Source organism: Protopterus annectens, chromosome 5.part0, assembly GCF_019279795.1.
Source record: "Protopterus annectens isolate FY-2018-M chromosome 5.part0, PAN1.0, whole genome shotgun sequence".
In the NCBI taxonomy this organism is placed as follows: domain Eukaryota; kingdom Metazoa; phylum Chordata; order Ceratodontiformes; family Protopteridae; genus Protopterus; species Protopterus annectens.
This window is the reverse complement of record NC_056735.1, coordinates 1,723,911,338-1,723,929,975: the sequence shown is the minus strand read 5'-3', so window position 1 is coordinate 1,723,929,975 and position 18,638 is coordinate 1,723,911,338. Positions and strand designations below refer to the sequence as shown.

Below are 18,638 nucleotides of genomic sequence, written 5' to 3'. Positions count from 1 at the left end.
TGCAGGCTTTACCCGTAAACTAAACAGAATGCCAATCTATCATGTGTGGACCATATCCTGTGCAGTAATCCTTTAAGCTATTTATCTTGAGCTTGTTTCTTGTTTGCTGTTCATTTTTTACTTTGATCGTGTTTTCCCCATGAAACAAGTATATAGTTGTCAGGTAGGAGGTCTTTTTTGGATAATAAACATTTTTACAAGTGGGGGTATTACAGAGATTGCTACTTTCAGCATGTTACTTGGTACTTTTATAAAGCTGAATATAAATTATAATTAGAACTGGAGTACAAGGAGAAGTGGTTTGAGTTGAGTGCTGCTTGTTTTTCTTACACTTGACTTTGACTGGCATTCCAGTAATGTATTTAAAAAGTAATTTATTTCTTCATGCCTCACAACCTTTTTGTTTCCATCTAGATATTAAGTAAGCTGTCATGTAGCCAATGAATTGAAATATTTTTTATTCTACCCTTCATTTTGTCTTGATTGGACTCTCATAATGATGGTTTGGCACCCAGGGCAGCGTATTTAATTAAAGTTCCAGTTTTTGTGGTTTTGAACATAGCCCCTTCCCTTTCTAGTTGGGCACACCCCTTACCATTGGCTCCACCCATTCAGCTGTCTCCTGCATCCCCCCTTTGATTTGAAGTCACTAGCCACCATTGATGGAGTGGCAGACCCTGCCTGAGGGGGAAGAAAGCCCTTTACAATTAACTTTTCCCTCCTGTTTTGAAGAGCCTGAGAGCTAAAGGATGAGCAGGCCTGACACTGAATGTCGAGATGGGCAACACCCAAGCAATAAATACATAATGAGCATGGTTCCTGTTTAGGGAGTTTGTGCCTGCTCTCTGCACACTTGTTAAACCCTTGCCCATCAGCAATGATTCCAGTCAAGGTAAGAACTCCCATTACTAAGTCTAACAATTAAAGTTTTAATATCTATAAAAAACAATGATATAAACTAGGATGCAGCTAAACTAACCCTATGAGAAGACACTAACATTAAACATACCTATAACAGGAATAAACAGTTATCTAAGCACACTATAAACTGACCTATCTTAACTAATTTTAATCCTACCAATCTAAGTAAGAATCCTAAGTTTAAATAATTTAAACTGAATGGATGGGGAGAAAACTTCTCTCAGCAGAGAAGGAAAAATAAAATGGTTAAGAAAGGGAAAAAACTGCACTGAAAGGGTACAACATGCAGGAATCCTCAAAAACTTACTTACTACTTCAGGGGGCAAATGAGATCTGAGGTACTGAAGTGGAGTTCAAGGAATTACAGGTAGGGGAAGAGTCAAAGCCCTGGAACTGAGAAGCTTCAGGATCAGTGCCAAGGCTGTATCCGATAACCCACAGTTTAATCCAGGGGTGGGCAAACTTTTTGATTCGTGGGCCACATTGAGTTCTAACATTTGACAAAGGGGCCGGAACAGGAGCAGATAGATGGCATGCTTTGAAAACAGCACCTCATTGGGGGAAAAATACACATCTTTGGATATGGAGAAAACATGTGCTTTAATTTCCAATGAAAATGAAGAAAAGCATTACAATAAAATCTCTGACTTCGAAATGAGTCTTTAAACACTGAAAATCAAATAAATGACCATTTTATTTTAAAGCACTGAAAGTTCTGTTATCCTTCAGGATATCACCATCACTCTCCTCCTGACTGTCTTTTTTTTTCAAAAACGGTAGGAGATGCAGATGTACTTGTCCTGTTCCTTTTATTCAATTTGTTTCCCCGGTGTCAAAAGTCAACAACGACCAGTGCAAGGATGAAACAGTTGCAGCAAGTCAGTCTGTGAAGCGTTATATTTGATCTGCGCACACTGTTTATTTTAACAACGTGCGTATCACGGATAAAAAATATTTAGTTATCCACTCCTTATTGAACACTCGACATTCTCTGTCCACTTTCCTTTTCTTGGGTCCGCTCATCTTCATAGAGGGGCGGTGGGTCAAAGGGTAAAGTGCAAACGTGGAGTAATAGGCCTACGCTTCACCTCAACAAAGCCAATATATCTAGAGTGCGCCATCTAGTGAGGAAACATCAGAATTGCAGGGGAAATAAAACATTAACAAGGTTAATTTATTAAATTTTTTCAAGTTTGGCGGGCTGAATCAAATAGTTTGCCCATGCTTGGTTTAATCCAATGAAAATAGACAACAATGGATATCCTGTTAAATAGACACTTAAAAAATGCATAATTTAAATCACTTATATTTGACATGGTGGCTGAAGTGAGTAACAAATTTAATAAAGCACAAGTCAGCCCCACACCTAGAGTGGCTACTTTCTTGTTAAATCCTCTTTCTTAATCTCCAGCATTTCCAGGAAATGGTTTACACACAACACCGCAGTCTGAAAAAGATGTTATATACTTCAGCTCTTGCCAGGTGAAAACAATGTTGATTTCATTACACTGAGAATATGCCTTTATGTTTTTAGACTAACTTCGCCTTCATTTATTTTACAAATTTATCTTAATATTAACAAGTACATAATTGTTTTTCTTAGTGTTTTTTTAAATCTGAAGAATTGATGTTGTACTGAACAAGAAAAACTATTTAAACTATAAAGAAGAAAACCAGTGACAGAGCAATCAGTCTGAATTCCTTCCCTTTGTTTTAACTTCACCACTGTGATTCGTAATTAACAAATATTTCAAATGATATTTACAAACATGTTTTGTATAGCTCACCTGACATGATTCATTAATGTGGTATGTAACAGCTATACGATACGCTTCCGTATTTTTGCACTGAAAAATGATTAACTACATAGACACTATTTTTAGTTGATGTTTACAATTTCTTCTTGAAAGAGCAGTTAGTGACAAGGAGTAAGCATGCTATTATTAGCTTCTAGTTAAGTAGTTCTGAAGGGAAACTATCCAAGAGAGAAAGAAACCATTAAATGTCTCATACCATGTGGATAGATGATCTGGAATGGCTTGCTTGGGGCTTTCAAGTTCCATAAGGTCAGACTCCCGTCTGAGTGACTGCACATGAACGTTCTTCCCTCATGATGCCAAGAAATTGAATGTATTGCCTGTATTAAAAATAAAACAAAAGTAAGGACACAGGCTTTTACAGCACGTATCTCTTTTTTTTTTTTTAATTTCTTCTTGCAGAATGAACTCGTTAAAATACCTGAAAGTATTTTGACTTCTCTGTAATTATTTTATTAGAAGATTATTACAGTTTGCAAAGGCAAAGGTGGATATCTATAAAGATTAGCTAATTCATGTGGTTAAGTATTTCTATATTAAGACTAATGCTTGTTGATAGAATTATTCTGTAGGTAGCAAAAGTGATCATATTATTTGTTTAAATCCAAGTGAATTACCTTATATACATATTTTGAAGGCTTCTCATCTCAAGATTAAACAGTTCTGTTAAAATTAATAATCGGGGTCATTACTTTCAGGACATATGAATGCACATGCATAACAACAAAACTAGAAAGGACTCACTGCCTTTTTAACACATATGTACAGCCCAATTACACGCCTATTACAAGGTATAGTGCAGAAAAGGAAATGTTTTAAAAATTTTCCCCTTGTATTCCAGAAAAGGAATGCACAGACTATCTTGCTACATCTACCAATGACAGACAAAACACATTTTAAAATGTTCTCACAGAGACATTTATAACATGGAGAAATATTATTAGCAATAATGCATTATAATGTTATAAGCAATTTGGTAAATCATATCATTGTTGGATAGAGAGTACCATACAGAATAGTAACAACTGTGTTTACTTTCTAGAGTCTAACAAGGTAAGTGCACAAGCCTTAAAGAAACATGAAGTTATATCACTTCCAGTGCAATCACTTCCTGCATGAATTCAGCCAAAAATAAAGTCACATGTACACAAAAAAAAAAAAAAAAAGAAATCTAGCTTCTCACCCTATCGTTCCATCTGTTTTGTCATTTTTATTCTTCTTTGGCTGTTGGTCTGGATCTGATGTTGTTATTTTTATTCATTTCTCAACTGCTGGGACAGTGTCCCCAGCTACCTAAATCCCAGGAGGACTCTAAGGAAGGATATACCTGAGCACTGCTGAACCAAAGGCTGCTCTTCCCCCACTGAACCAAAGGCCACTCTTCCCCCAGAGACCAGATCCAACTTGTAATGAGCAATAAAGGTATGAGGATTATCCCAAGTTGTGGCTGCACAAATATCATCCAATGAAGATCTGGATGAAAATGCTGAAGAAGTTTCCATAGAACTAGTGGAATGTGCTTTTGGTGGTCTTGGCAAAGACAAGCCCAATTTATCATAAACAAAAGTAATACAATCAGTTAGCCATTTGGTTAAGCTCACTTTAGAAACTGGTTTGCCTAATTTTGAGTCCAAAAAAGAGATAAACAATTGTTCTGATTTCTTGAAAATTTTTGGCTGTCTGTAGATAAAACTGTAACTGCCTGTGAACATCCAAAACATGTAACACACTCTCCCTTATTTGAGAAAATTGGAAGAAGACTGGAAGGATGATAACCTTGTTAATATTAGATTTTGACACCACCTAAGTAAGAAAGGAAGGATTGGTCCCATAAGGACACTCTATCCTTATGAAAAATCAAATAAGGAGGTTTGGATGGCAGGGCATGTAATTCTGATATTCTTCTAGCAGAAGTAATAGCTGCTAAAAAGATAGTTTTCCAGGATAAAAATGTGTCCGCCTGGATTGCAGTACTCCCAGGGGAAGAGCATCTTAGAAGGCTTGCAGCCCTAGGAGGATCGCTCTCATTTCCAGGACATGAATATGTGTGTTGGCCTCTTTGAAGACCATGTGCCATGGACTTTCTTTCCAAAGAAGTGCCATCATACACACAATCTGGGTGGCAGCTGTGGTCAATATGGCCTTAGGCTGGGGGAGAACAAAGGGACAACCTTCTTTTACTTGACTGAAGTATATCTACCATAGGAGATAACTTTTGCAAGCCTGAGTTATTTTGATCTGACTGGACAAGGGATGGACTATTGAGATGCCAATGTCTACTGAAGAATTCTCATACGATACCTTGACAACAGTACCAGGATGTTTGCAACTGACATGGATCCTAAAGCTTGAAGAATCAATCGAGCTGACAGACAAGAAAGCTTTGAATGATCTTTCTGACCTGAAACTGAATAGTCTGAACTCTTGACAGGGGGAGAGATGATGTTTACGTGATCATATTGGGCAAGGCACTGATGGCTTCCAATGTCTGTGCTGATTCCAGATGAGATTTGTTGTAACTGATTGAAATGTCCAGATGTGAGCATAATTGGAGTAAGTAATCTCAAGCTAGAATCCAGTTGATATCTGGCCGATGTGGTTATGAGTCAGTCATCTAGATATGGAAACACCCAGAATCCCTGCAGTCTCAAGTGAGCTGCCACTACTGCCATACACTTGGTAAATACCCTGGGGCTGTGGAGAGGCCAAAAGGCAGAGATATGAATTGGTAATGACTGGCTCTCAGCCAGAAGCATAGATATCTCCTGGATTGTCTGTTCATTTTGATATGCTAGTACACATCCTGAAGATCTATCGAGCAAATTCAGTCATCCTTGTGTAGAAAAGGCAGAATGGACTGAACCGTGACCATCTGGAACTTTGTGTATTGAACTGACTGATTTAAACAGCTGAGATCCAAAATTGGCCTCCAGTCCCCTATTTTCTTTGGCACTAAAAAGAATCTTGATTAAGTTCTCTCTCTTTCTAGTCTGGTGGGACCTTTTGGATGACTCTTTTTTCTAGCAGCTTTTATATTTCTAGCACTGCTGCTTCCCTCTGATTGGGTGAAACATCAGGGGTTTTGTTTTATACTAGCAGAGGTGGATGGGAAAAGGGTATTATATATCCTCTGGATATTATCCTCCACATCCATGAATATTTGGTAATTTCTAGCCAGGCTTTCTGGTGCAGAGATAGATGACCCCCAACTGCCTCCAGTGATGTACAGTCTGGATTCTTTTTAGGAGCACTGGTAGGATCTGTCAGAGAAAGTATGTATAGGTTTCTGGCAGTGCAGACCATCTCTGCCATGGGGATGGCATCTTCCATTAGGGCCCCCACACCTGGGCGAACTGTCTCCACGTGGACCTTGGAAGGGACCCTGGGATTTCCTGAACCTCATTTTTCATCCGCCTCATTAATTCCTAGATAGGGTCAGCTGGGAGGGGGGGGGTTGAAAAACTTATCCCCACAGGATTTTCCCTTCCTGTTTACACCTAGAATGTGTACCTTTAACTTTGGGGCCAAATAAGGAACTTCCTTCAAAGGGAGTATTAATGACAGAAGCTTTGAAGGGTTCTGCAAAGTCACACAAGCACATCCAGGCATGCCTCTTGATGGAAATGCCTGAACCCACCACCTGTGAGGTACCCTCAGCTGTGTAAAATATAAGATTCATGGACAAGCTAGAAATGGATTGAAGAGTAGCCAGCTGCAAGAAAACAGAGCTCTCAGCCCTGGAGGATATAGTCCCAGTAAGTGATTTGGTAAGTTTTTTAATCAAATCCCTCTGAAGTCTAGTGAGGTGTGTCAAATAATTCAGTGACCAAAGGACAAAGGTCACCAAAGCACAATCACACTTCCCAAATTTGTCCAACACCCTAGACGCCATGTTAATGGGGTGGACAGAGGATCTTTGCTTTGCTAGTTCCTTCTTTGTGGCCACCACCATGACCATGGCATCAACTGGTACTCCCTTGCTCCAATACTCTCTGTCCTTTGGTCATGACAAGATCCTGTCTGGTCTCTTGGGGATTGGCTCAATAGTGTCAGTTTACTTCCACACCCTTCGAGAGACAAAATCAATGAGCTTGTCAGTGGGCAGAGTCAGCCAGAAGGGAGATGGATCAACTCCAAAAGCATCTAGGAACACCAACTCCTCTTGGAATGGGTTGTCAAGAAACCAACCATCCCTTTGCTTTAGGATTTCTAGGATATCTCCAAATGAGATGTCATTGAGTGGTGATATTGGAGACCCTTCGTCCGCATCAAAGTTGGTATCTTCTGTGACAGACTCTTGTGGAGAGTCTAAGTGCCTCCTTTTGCACTTTTCTTCCTGGCAACTTCTTTGGTGAGATGATCTGGAGAATTATCAGTAGAAATTAGTATAGCCTATTGGGTATCCTGGAGACTGACTTGGGCTGGTTGTCCCAGTGGTACAGCTGGTTGAGGCTCCAGATGCATAAAAGAATAGAGTAGGGTAGTCAGAGCCAAAGAAGCAAGAGAAGTCTGGACTCTGGGCACAGGGAAAGCTCTCTTCACTGCCTTAAAGGCAGAAAGCCTTGGAGATAGGGAAACCAACAGCTCTGAAAACACATGTTTACAGACCACAGGCACCATCTGCCCTGAAGGCAGACTTCTCGGGGATGGAGTCAGAGCCATGCTTTCTAATATTTAGCTGTGAGGGCAGAGATGGCTCTGACAGCTTCAAAGTCGACTCCAACATCCTGGATCCAGCACTGACATTACGGCTCCTAGAGTCATTAGGCTCTGACGTGCTACTCATCAGTCCACTCAGAGACACCACAAAAGTCAAAAATACTATAATCTTCGGATCCAGTGTTGATGACTACAAAATTTTCAGATACAAGAGCTTGGAAACCAATGGTCAGATCAGAGAAGGAGCCAGTAACAATGGGGTAGTACTAATAATGGTCTCTGGACCCAATGGGGTTGGAGCTGGAAGAATCCCCATTTGAATCTGTGCCAACAGGAGCTTCCTCATCATTCTGCCCCATCAGCTTTAGTCAGACTTCTGGAAAATGCTGTTGGTGATGGTCAGAAGTGGTGATGATTCAGATACTGATCCAAGAATAGAGAAGGCAGTCGAGAGGAAACTGGGTTTGGGAACTACTGTGGTGATTGGATCCTAGAAGACTTTTCAAGCTTAGACTTCAGATCCGAGGGCATCAGATCTAAAGGTTTAGAAATTTTGCAAGGAGATTTGGAACCCGGAGTCTAAGATGTGGTTGGATCTGGGAATCTCTTTCTTGCATCCTTTTAATCTGGTTTCTTGGGGTTTTGAGCCCCAGATGATGCTAATAAAGAACTGGAAGGGAGCAAACCTCTTAGTATTGATTTTTCTTCCTGTCGATCAAAGCTCTAGGGTTAAAGGACTTGCAAATATTACAGTTTGAGTCGAGATGTGATGAAGCTAAACAATACACACATTTAGACTAGGCATCCACCAATGGTATTTTAAGGCCACAGGCCAAACTTTTTAAAACCTGAAATCTTTTCCGACATTTTTAAGCACTATTCTAAAGAAAAGAAAGATATTAAGCAAACTTTTTTTTTTTTAAATTACAAAAGAGAAAGGGGGGAAATTACCAACAATGGTAATTAAAGACGTACTAAAAAGTATAAGAAATAGGAGAGATCAATGATGATAATTAAGACTAAACAAGTAAAGGTAAAAAGGAAGGGTGCACTACAAAAGTATATGTTTTATAAAGACATTTTTAAGATTTCAAGATAAATAGTTGTAAAAAAAGATTCTCAATCACAAAAGAAAGTTAGTTGAGAGTATATAGTGATCTCACCAGTACACTAAGGTGGAAAACAAGATTTGAGGTATGTTAAATCACTAGGGCATTATGAATAAGGGAGCGCGAGAGTTTCAGTGTTCCACAAGCTGGAAAAAGTGGACAAGTCATATCCAAAGGTTGGATCCAAACTAAACAGTTGAGAAATGAGTGAAAATGACAACATCAGATCGTATGTTATGTTTTCTCTAATTAATGTGATTCTTATCTAAAACTAAGAGCTTTAGTAAAACTGATACAGAAAAGAACTGGTTGACTACCAAAGTCATTGATTTATACATTCTCTTACTACCTGTTTAATCCACTTCAAGTTTGCTGGGAAGCTACTGACTTTGCTAGCAGTTACTGAGTGTAAAACATTGAAAGCATTTCCAGATGAGCAGCCAGACCATCACAGAATGCATACATACAGTCAGTCACATATGGTATGCACACCTTTGGCTAATTCCAGTGACTGCTAATTTACCTGTACATCTTTGGAATGGGGGGTTGGCTGCCAGAAAACTAGGGAAAATCCAAGGTAAGCAAAGGATCTACTGCACTCACTGCACAAAAAGCACACCGGATGAGAAACAAACTGGAGAACCCAAGCACTGTGAGTCAGCAGTGCTAACTGCTACACCATTGTGCCACCCCTGCATGCTTTACTTTTTTCACAGAGCCTTGAGTTTGAAAGACATATGGCAACAGAGAAGTGATGACACAACAGATTACTAAACACACAACAAAGTGCCTTCTACGTCAAAAATTCAATTTTTCCACCTAAGTAGCATTTACCTTTTCCCCAACGCAAATATATACATCCCATTGTCATCACAATAGTCAGTGAAGTAACAGGTGGAAAAGGGTTGTGGTGGTTGTTACTATGAAATTTAACAATGTGCACAAAAAGTTTTAACAATGTGTACAAAACATTTTAACAATGTGTACAAAAAGTTTTAACAATGTATACAAAAAGTTTCATGACAGATCTGCTTTCAGTGTACATAGCAAAAAACACAAGGCAATTAAGTTCCCATGATCTAGTAATATATGTGCTGCTGTCCAAAATTGTTTATGCCAACGTTCTTAGGGATACAAAAGTACAGCAAAGGCATACAAACACACATCTAATTTGAAATACGAAGAAAGGATGAATTTATGTGCTTCCCTTAAGCAAGAACTGATCATAACACTGCAAAGGGGTGCTTAAAATTGTGTTAAGGATGCACTATGCACTGCTATGACCGGGGTCTCACACTAGGGACTAACAGTAGACAGTAATGGCCAGGAAAAAAGAGTTGCATAAGGTAAAACAGCTTTTAAAAGTTCTTAGAACTTCACTCTGCCACACATAAAAAACAGAAATTGTGGCCGAACAAAGTATTTAACAGCTTTAAAAAGCTGTTTTACTCTCTGTCAGAGCAGCAATTCATTTATGACTGCTGCATATCTCAACTGCCCCTGATTATGCAGAAAATCCCTAATGTTGCCTCATATTCTTGCTGCACCCATCATAAAATCTGTGATTTTCTTATAAATCACAGAGGACTGCAGTCAGCAATGACAAACAACATTGTTTCATACTTCATACTTCTTACTGTTCAGAAAATGCAAGTTGATGCAAAACCAGTTATTCTATTACATTTTCAAGTTAATTATATCAATATTTAAAAACTGTCCCTGATTTTGATCCTTTGTCCCCTCATTATTTTTGGATTTGTCCAGAATTTGTAAGCAAAGAAGTTGAGTGGTATGCAACTCTCTGTTTAACAGCACTTGTTACGTGGTTTACTGACTTTCAAAACTAATAAAACACTTTCTGTTTCTATACTTTCTCTCTTTTTTGTACTGAATAGTATATATTGGGCAGATAAAGTTTCAAGCCCACCAAAGAATTATGATAGGATCTCCTATCACAACAATCTAGCATGTATTGTCAACATTTATGCCAAGATGCACCTCTCTAGCTTCACCCTTGAGGTGACTTTCTTGGCACCCATGTCTCAAACACATAATAGTATAGTTATGATTAGAGATCCAATCATATTTGCCTATATTAAGGTCCATCAGGTCATACATCTCTCGATTTTAGGGAACTCTACTACGCAGTTTTCCACTCATTATTAGGCAGTGAAATGTTTTGAAAGGTGTCACAAACAAGTGTAAATTATGGAGGCCTACCCAAGTGCATAAATGAGTATAATGAAGCATTCAGTTCCCCAGTCTACACAGAGATGCATCAATAAAAAATGATAAAAGTCTGTGATATTTAAGTCACACAAACACACACAACAACTCAAATATGCTGAAGTGCTGACTTTTGTGTGTATGTGCACAATTACACTGGCAATTACTATGTAGTGGTACACTTGTCTCCATTCACATGTAGAGGAGGCTACATAAAGTTTAAACACAGAAGCTAGAGAGTCATCAAATAAAACTTGAGAGTGGTACTGTGCAGTAGAATGAAGAAGCTTTAATTATGTCTCCATTGACTTGGGTCATCTAATATTTCAGGCACAGGAGGAGCTGATTGAAGGAGGCCAGAAGTGTAACAGCCAAAACATACTTTCCCAGCATGAAGTGGTCTGGTCTAGCATGGAACATAAAGGTTTCTTGTTTAATAAAGGAAAGCAAACAGAACCTGATGCACAGAACAGTCATGCAGTTCTTGTCAAGCAATTTCTTATTATAGCCAGAATCAGTGCATGGATGAAAGCATCTATGCGTCAATGGGCTGAAATTGTAAGGGTTCTCATCAGCAACTGACTGACTGGTAAATGGACAGAATGTAAAAAGAAATGATGGCTACCTGCAAGATGATTTCATCCTACTTGTTCTCATCCATGATGATCAAAGACGCTAGCTAAATCAGAGTCCGGTTGATGGTTGGCAATGCAAAGAGAAAAAAATAGATACAAAATAAACAAGCAATGTTTACTATTACTTAAATGTGTGTGATATCACCAACATGGAAATATATATTAAGTGTGGAGATCTTATACAAAATAAATAACCCAGCTTTGTGAATACATACATACATATAACTGCATACAAATTATAGGCAAAGACTAAAGTCAAAACAGCCTGCTTATCTGGTATAGTTCATCTCCCCAAAATACTTATCTTATCCATTATGGATTTAAAACTATTAATGTTAGAATTTTCTTTAATATTACCTGACAGCTTGTTCCATACTTATACAGTTCTTCTGTTGAAGACATATACTGCTATAGACTTCACCATACGTAAATTTCATCCAGTTTAAATCGGATGTATTAACTATAATTTCCCTAATTTAATAGTATTTGTATAACAGGCATAACAGGGGGGAAAAAAGAACCTTTGAATCAAAGCTCTGACAAATATAAGTTAAATAAATACGGCCCCAGAATTGACCCCTGTTCTACCTCTCTTCCTTGATGGTGCCATTCTGAATGTTGACTATCCATCTCTATTGCCCAAGACCCATCAACTAAATAAAATTGAATCCACTTCAACAATGTGATCTCTATCCATTGCCTTTGTTTATTGTTTTATTTTCATTTATAATTCAGAGTGCATATTTTTCTGGTCTAATTTGTCGATGTTTTAACAAAGGTTAATGTGTATAACACTGATTTATAAACCCTTGTCAAAAGCCTCAATAACATTATAAAGATGCACAAAAAAATCATTCATTTTATTGTTGTTAGTTAATAACAGAGCTTTTGTGGTTTACACAGTTAACTGCTTTTGATAGGTCAGTTTTCATCGATCACTTTTAGACAAGCTCTTGACTTTTTAACTCAGTTTTTTATTAAAATTTTTTAGAGGTAGACTTCAAGTTGCAGATCTTGAGTATGTCATATATTTCATTCTGGTCATGTACCAATCATTATATCATAGTCATGTTGTCTCCATACCTACATAGTCCCTGGGATTATCAAAAGTCTCTTCTATTTGTTTTGATGTTATTATTCCATTAAATTATGGATTAGGTTCCATATTTTTAAATTTTTTATATATTTTTATATTTACGCTAAATCTTTATATATCTTAGCTAAATTACGGAAGTGTTTCACACTCTGTTTCAAGTCCACGGGAGGGTCTAGTCCATTTGCTTTTTGAAGCCTCACCAGTTTTATCTTAAAGACACGGCTTGATGTAGTGGATCACCGCCGTGAAGCGATAAAGTGTTTTGTTACATTTTAAGAAGAAGATAGCAATGTTTCACTGCCTCAATGTCAGTGAATTAAATAAATTACATATTTACATTTCTTATACAACAAGCTGTTTCATGAATGGATGACTGTCTTAAGGTTGTTTATAGTTTATCATGCTTGGTGTCTTGTTTTATAACAGCAGTTTTTAGTTGCAGTGTATATGTTTGCGGGTATTGTTCCTGTGGGTTTGTTTATGCGCCTTCACTGCTCTGTAGCATTGGGAGACCAGATTGGATGTGATTGTGTTGTTCACATTAGTTGTCATTGGTTTATAATTAACAATTAAGTATACTAATTGTTTAATTTTCCCACCCAGAGTTGTATTTAAACAGCATTGTTTTTTAGTGTAACTCATCTGATGAAGCGTAGAGGAGTCTACGCGAAAGCGCTCATCCTTCTTCCATTAATAAAGAATTTGTCTTTAGACGTTTTTGGTGCCTATTCATCATTTACATCGTGGTGAGACCATCAGTTTTCTTTGTGGATTATTATAAAGATATAAATGACAAGTAGAAATAAAGCTCCCTGGGCTAAAGGAAAACTGATAAGTGTTTATATATTGAAGCATCTATAAATCGCACTCTAGTACACTCAATGCTAATTTCTCCATTATCTTGCAAAAACAAGACAGGAGGCTATTAGGCCTGAAGTATGTTATATCAGAAGGAGTGCCCTTCTCTAATTTAGGGGAATTTCAGTATCACTTATGCTCTATTGGCATATCATTGCTAATGGCCCACAGGCTGATCAGGCTACTCTCTCAAATTTCTATTAAGGATTTTATTACATCCGGATGATGTATAGATTTTTAATTTATCAAGCATTTTCTTAACTGTCAAGACTGTACCGTTATACATTTTTTGGTAGTGGAATTTACAGGACAGAAACATAAGTCACTGCCAAAGCTATATCATGTCTCTGGTTGTTGAAAAGAGCCTGTCATCATGTTGGATTGCTGAGGAATAATTTTGCAGTCTCATTCCTTTCTGAATAAACCTAAAAAGGGAGATCTGTTATCTTTACGATCTTTCACCATCTTTTTTTCCTTAGCTGCTATGAATTCTTCTCAATAATTTTTTATCTCCTTACTTTTCTATATTTAATTTTTATAGATATACTCTCTCCTAATCCATGCCTTGTATTAATTTGTAATTGAATCTTTCTAGGTAATGTCTGTCTCATGTTTTGATGGTTTCACATTTTGTATCACTTCTAATGATGCAATTTTATTTTTAGATTCCTCCCATACCAGTACAGTAGTCACAGTTTCCAAAATGTCTATTTCTGTCCAGTAAAATCAAACTGTCTTGAATAAAATTACCATTTCTGCTCATTTTCATAGTTTTAATGTCATTGATTGGTGGCACAGAAGATAATCATTGATATCTAATCTAACAGTCTAATATCTTATGATCATCACCTAGAGAGGGGGAGAATATTTTCAGCTAAGGATGTCCAATGTGACATGCTGAGACAAAGTCAAGAATATTTTTACCTCTGGCTGTAATTCATAATATTTGTTTCAACTGGCGATCAGATATATTTGTAATATTATTTGTTCTACTTGATTTGTGGAACTATTCAGCTGAGTAAATCCTTCGAAATACCTGGGTAATGTTGTTGTTGTTTGTCTTTTCGGCTTTTCCCAGTTAGGGGTCGCAACAGCGGAACTCCGGTCCGCTAATGATTGGCAGTAGATTTTTATGGTGCCAAGTTGCCAGCCCGATGCCCAACTTTCAACGAAGGCACGCCCATTCACGCATGTTTTTCGAACACCACTAACCGTGGGGAGGACATGCAGGCACTCCAGCCATGAATCAAACAGGAGAACCTCTTGCTGTGAGGCAACAACGCTACCACTGCACCACTGCGGCTTAATAAACTTAGCAAATAGCTCAGGTTCTCCCACTGCTTTCAATGGATGCAGTCACATTACAGGTAAATGTTGGGGAGTTTAGGAGACAGCTACTGTTCTGGTGTCTGTATGTGTTGGTCATGTGCGACTGAATGTAGAGATATGAGTGGTGTCAGATAAATGTACGTGTGTGTGTGTGTGTCTCACAGTGACTGGATGGTCACAGTAGGGCTGGTTAGTTATGAGAGGGGTAGGTTAGGTGTGTATGCATATGTATCAACTGTCTAGAGTTTTACAGAATGTCCAGATTTTTGCCTCATATTTTTGGTCTAGTCTATTCTATTCCTCATAAAATTTGTGATTTTCTGGCAAATCAGGGAGGACTGAGTATAATGTACAATGACATGACTTTGTGTTTCAGATTTCATACCCTTCAGAAAATGCATGTCAGTGTAAAACATATTATTTTAGCAACTTTCTAAGTTTACAAGAGCAATATTTAAAACCGGCCCCTGATTTGGGGCCTTTGCCCCATGATTATCGGTTTTGTCAGATTTGTTGCACTTTTAGAGGTTGAGAGGCATGCATGTGTGTGTGTGTGTGTGTGTGTGTGTGTGTGTGTGTGTGTGTGTGTGTGTGTGTGTGTGTCTGTGTGTGTGTGTGAGTGTGTGTGTGTGTTTGTGTCCATGACTGTAATCGGGTAAGGGTTGTATGGTAAGTGTGTGTGTGTGTGTGTGTGTGTGTGTGTGTGTGTGTGTGTGTCCAGGACTGTAATTGGGTGATGGGGTGCATGGTGTGTGTGTATGTGTGTGTGTGTGTGTGTGTGTGTGTGTGTGTGTGTGTGTGTGTCCAGGACTGTAATTTGGTGATGGGGTGCATGGTGTGTAGGTGTATGAGTCTGTGAATATGCATGCGTGCAGTGTGGCTGCCATGCATGAGGGTGTGTGGTTGCTATGCTTCTAAACTCCTCTTGACCAATGATGAATTGGTACAATACTGGGGAGAGGGTGACACTGATACCAGTGGTACTCTATCATGTTACCCGAATGCACTTAAAAAGTTAACAGAACTTGGCTTTCGCAGCAAGAAAGACATATGGAAGAAACACTAGACACAAGAGATGCACTATAATATTACCTTAATCCACTTAAAAAGTACATAGAGCTCAGGTTTTGCAGCATGAACTATATTACAGGAGCAAAAATATATGAAATTATATTGCCTGGCATTAGTGACTGACTGTAATGATCTGTGATGTAAAAAGGCATGCTCAAGACTTCCATACGTAGCTGGGGACGACTCTAGAGGACACCAGGAAGTCTTTCTAAATATTATTCTAATTGTCTTAAAGAGTTAATTCAGCAAAAGGACTTGCATCACAATGCATTTTTTGTATAATAATAAGAATAAAACTTTAATGTTTGGCATAATTAACCAAATGTAATCATTCATGATTTAGGAGGGAAGGGAAAAATAAGAGGCAACAGTAGGGATGTTCTTTTAAATCAGGGAGAGGCATGAGGTTTGGTGTGTGTTTGTGTGTGTGTGTGTGTGTGTGTGTGTGTGTGTGTGTGTGTGTGTGTGTGTGTGTGTTTATGTGTGTATGCATGCATGTGAGTGGAGGAATGAATAAGGATGGGTGCCTGTGCTAACACAATGCATCATCTGCCAGTGGTGATCACTGCAAGGGCAGCAGAAAAGGGCCTGTCAGCACTTGCAGTCATCACCAAGTGAATCAGAGACATGCAAATTAAGTGAAAATGAAGTCCTTCCTCATTGTAGGTAATATGTTTCCGCATTGCTAGTTTCCACGTTTGCACTAATAGGTCCTTTTGTCATAACCTTACCCCCTTGCAGAGGACCTGTTTCTGAATTCTCGCCAAAGTTAATCTTGTTCCATTTCTGGAGAATCTGCAATATTTATCATTGTAAATGCTGCAGTAACGTACAGAGTTGTATCCAGCCAGGGATAAAACAACCGAACAGCTTCCAAAAGCTTTCATTCCCTAGTCCCACACTGCCACTTTGCCTGCTTATAGGCAGAACCCATTTTGAAGGGAGCTACATAAATAGCCAGAATTACTAAAAATCGTCAGAGCTTTCTTTATGTCTCAAGGAATGAGTGGAATTAACAGCTGATAGGCTCCATAGGAAACACCAACTGGCTGCAGGCTTCATTTCGGGCAGGTAAGTACCTAAATAGGAACCCTGCCACACAAGAAATATTTTTAAATATCTTTTATTTTCTGAAGAATATTGGCAGTTTTATTAATATCAGAAGTTTCTTGTCAGAAATTGCTATTTTTAGAACACAGCACATTACTGAATACTATGACTGGTCTTGTGAGAAAAATGTACTGTTTTGAGACATTTTAACTGAAGTGCAGGGAATGAAGCTTGGGATTTGTTTTTATGTACTTATAACACTGAGTGTTTTGGTGCTTGTGTACTATTTGTTACTTGGTTTTGTTATTTTTAAGCTTCAAATATGTTCTTTATCAGAGTCATATTTAAGAAGTGTGAAATATATTTCAAGTCTAGAAATGCATTTTATGTCTGGTGCTCGAGTACACTTCTCACTTCTTGTTTTTTTTTTTTTCTTGGTGCACTTACTGTGAAAAGGACTTGGCTTGGAGCTCTGACAGGATTTTAGTATACTGTTTGTGCATTTACTTTTGAATTTTGATGGGAGATCTAATACTAATCGGATTGTGGTTAATTTGTCTCTAGTGTCTAAGCATGCCTTAAAAGTGTGTATGATGGTGCTGATACATTTCTAGGGTCACAGTCTTAAGATTTGTCTGGGTACGTAATCAAAAGTTTTCAGGTGACTTAAGTCAGAAATCCTGAACTCTCCTCTCTAGACAGAAAAGTTTTATTGTGCCTTTTAATACACAAGTGCTCAAACAAGGGCATGAGAAAGGCAAAGTAATACAGTGAGTCTCTAGGATTTTACAGGTCTGTAAGTTATTTCCTAAATCCTCTTCTTTTTTTAAAAGACAAAAGTGTGCTGCTTTTGAACACTTGACTGACTACTTAATTCTCAAATTACCCTTCTCAGCAGTGCTTACCAGCAATCAGGCATCTTCTTTGGCTAAAGTACAGATACTTTTCATTGCCCTGCCCTTCCTTCTTCAAATGTACTTAAGAAAAAAATAGTCAAAGCACAAGACCTTGCTCGTAGAGTGGGCTTAGTCATTGCATTGGGCAATGGTACATGATTCTGCAGTAACCAGTGCTGGTTCTTCAGACCATTCACTGGTTTCTTTGAATCCCTCTGTTGTAGCCTTGTCACCCAGTATGGATCAGGTGTCAGATAGATTCTCTTCAGCTGTTCCAGTGTCCAGTGTGGGCATAGGAGAACTATAGATTTTTAGATGTTGGTGGCACCCCAGAAGGATCTCTTTAGGGTGGCTGGGGAAAGCAACTACTTGCTCGGGACGATATGCTTTCACCTTCTCAGTCTTCATTCACAGATGTCCTTAGGAAACAAAAAAATTAATCATTCTAACAATAAGGATATGGTTTCTGTTGCTAAAAATGATGTAATTACCTTAGTTAAGAGCTTATTGCAGGCTTTTAACCGTAGATGTCACATGACTTATGCTGTTTCTTATTCCTCAATTCCTAGGGATAAAGGTGTTTCTTCAGAGGGTTCTGACTTAAAACAGAAACAGGGCAGTATCACCTGAGGGGTTCTTAGCCTTACACTCTGATTCTCTAAACACCGAGTCTGAGCGTGAACATTTAGATACTTTCTCCTTTTCTGAGACTGTCTCCAGATGGAAAGATTTATTTGTTTGGGAACGTGGACATTCCCCCTGAGTTAGACAGATAATATGATTTATTAGAATGAGAAGCCCTACATGCAGCACTCTTTCCTCTTGTTTTACCAGCCTTGGATGATACTTTGAGGCTGCCTGCAATTCTCTTGAGACTCAACTATCTGTACCTAGAAAGACAGATAAATAGTATAAAGTCTCTCAGGCTTATACATTTCTTTCTTCTCATCTCAAGCAAGCAGTCAAGAAAA

At 38.3% G+C, this 18,638-nt stretch overlaps 1 protein-coding gene across 5 annotated transcripts in view; it reads right to left on the bottom strand.

Annotated features, from left to right (window-relative positions):
* Positions 1 to 18,638, bottom strand: part of STXBP5L (syntaxin binding protein 5L) — a 4,174,867-nt gene that overhangs the window by 1,605,403 nt on the left and 2,550,826 nt on the right. For all 5 annotated transcript variants that reach the window (XM_044071514.1, XM_044071515.1, XM_044071517.1 and 2 more), the window contains exon 8: positions 2,935 to 3,058. In XM_044071514.1, the coding sequence (XP_043927449.1) occupies positions 2,935 to 3,058 (124 nt within the window). The remainder of the gene's footprint in view (positions 1 to 2,934; positions 3,059 to 18,638) is intronic.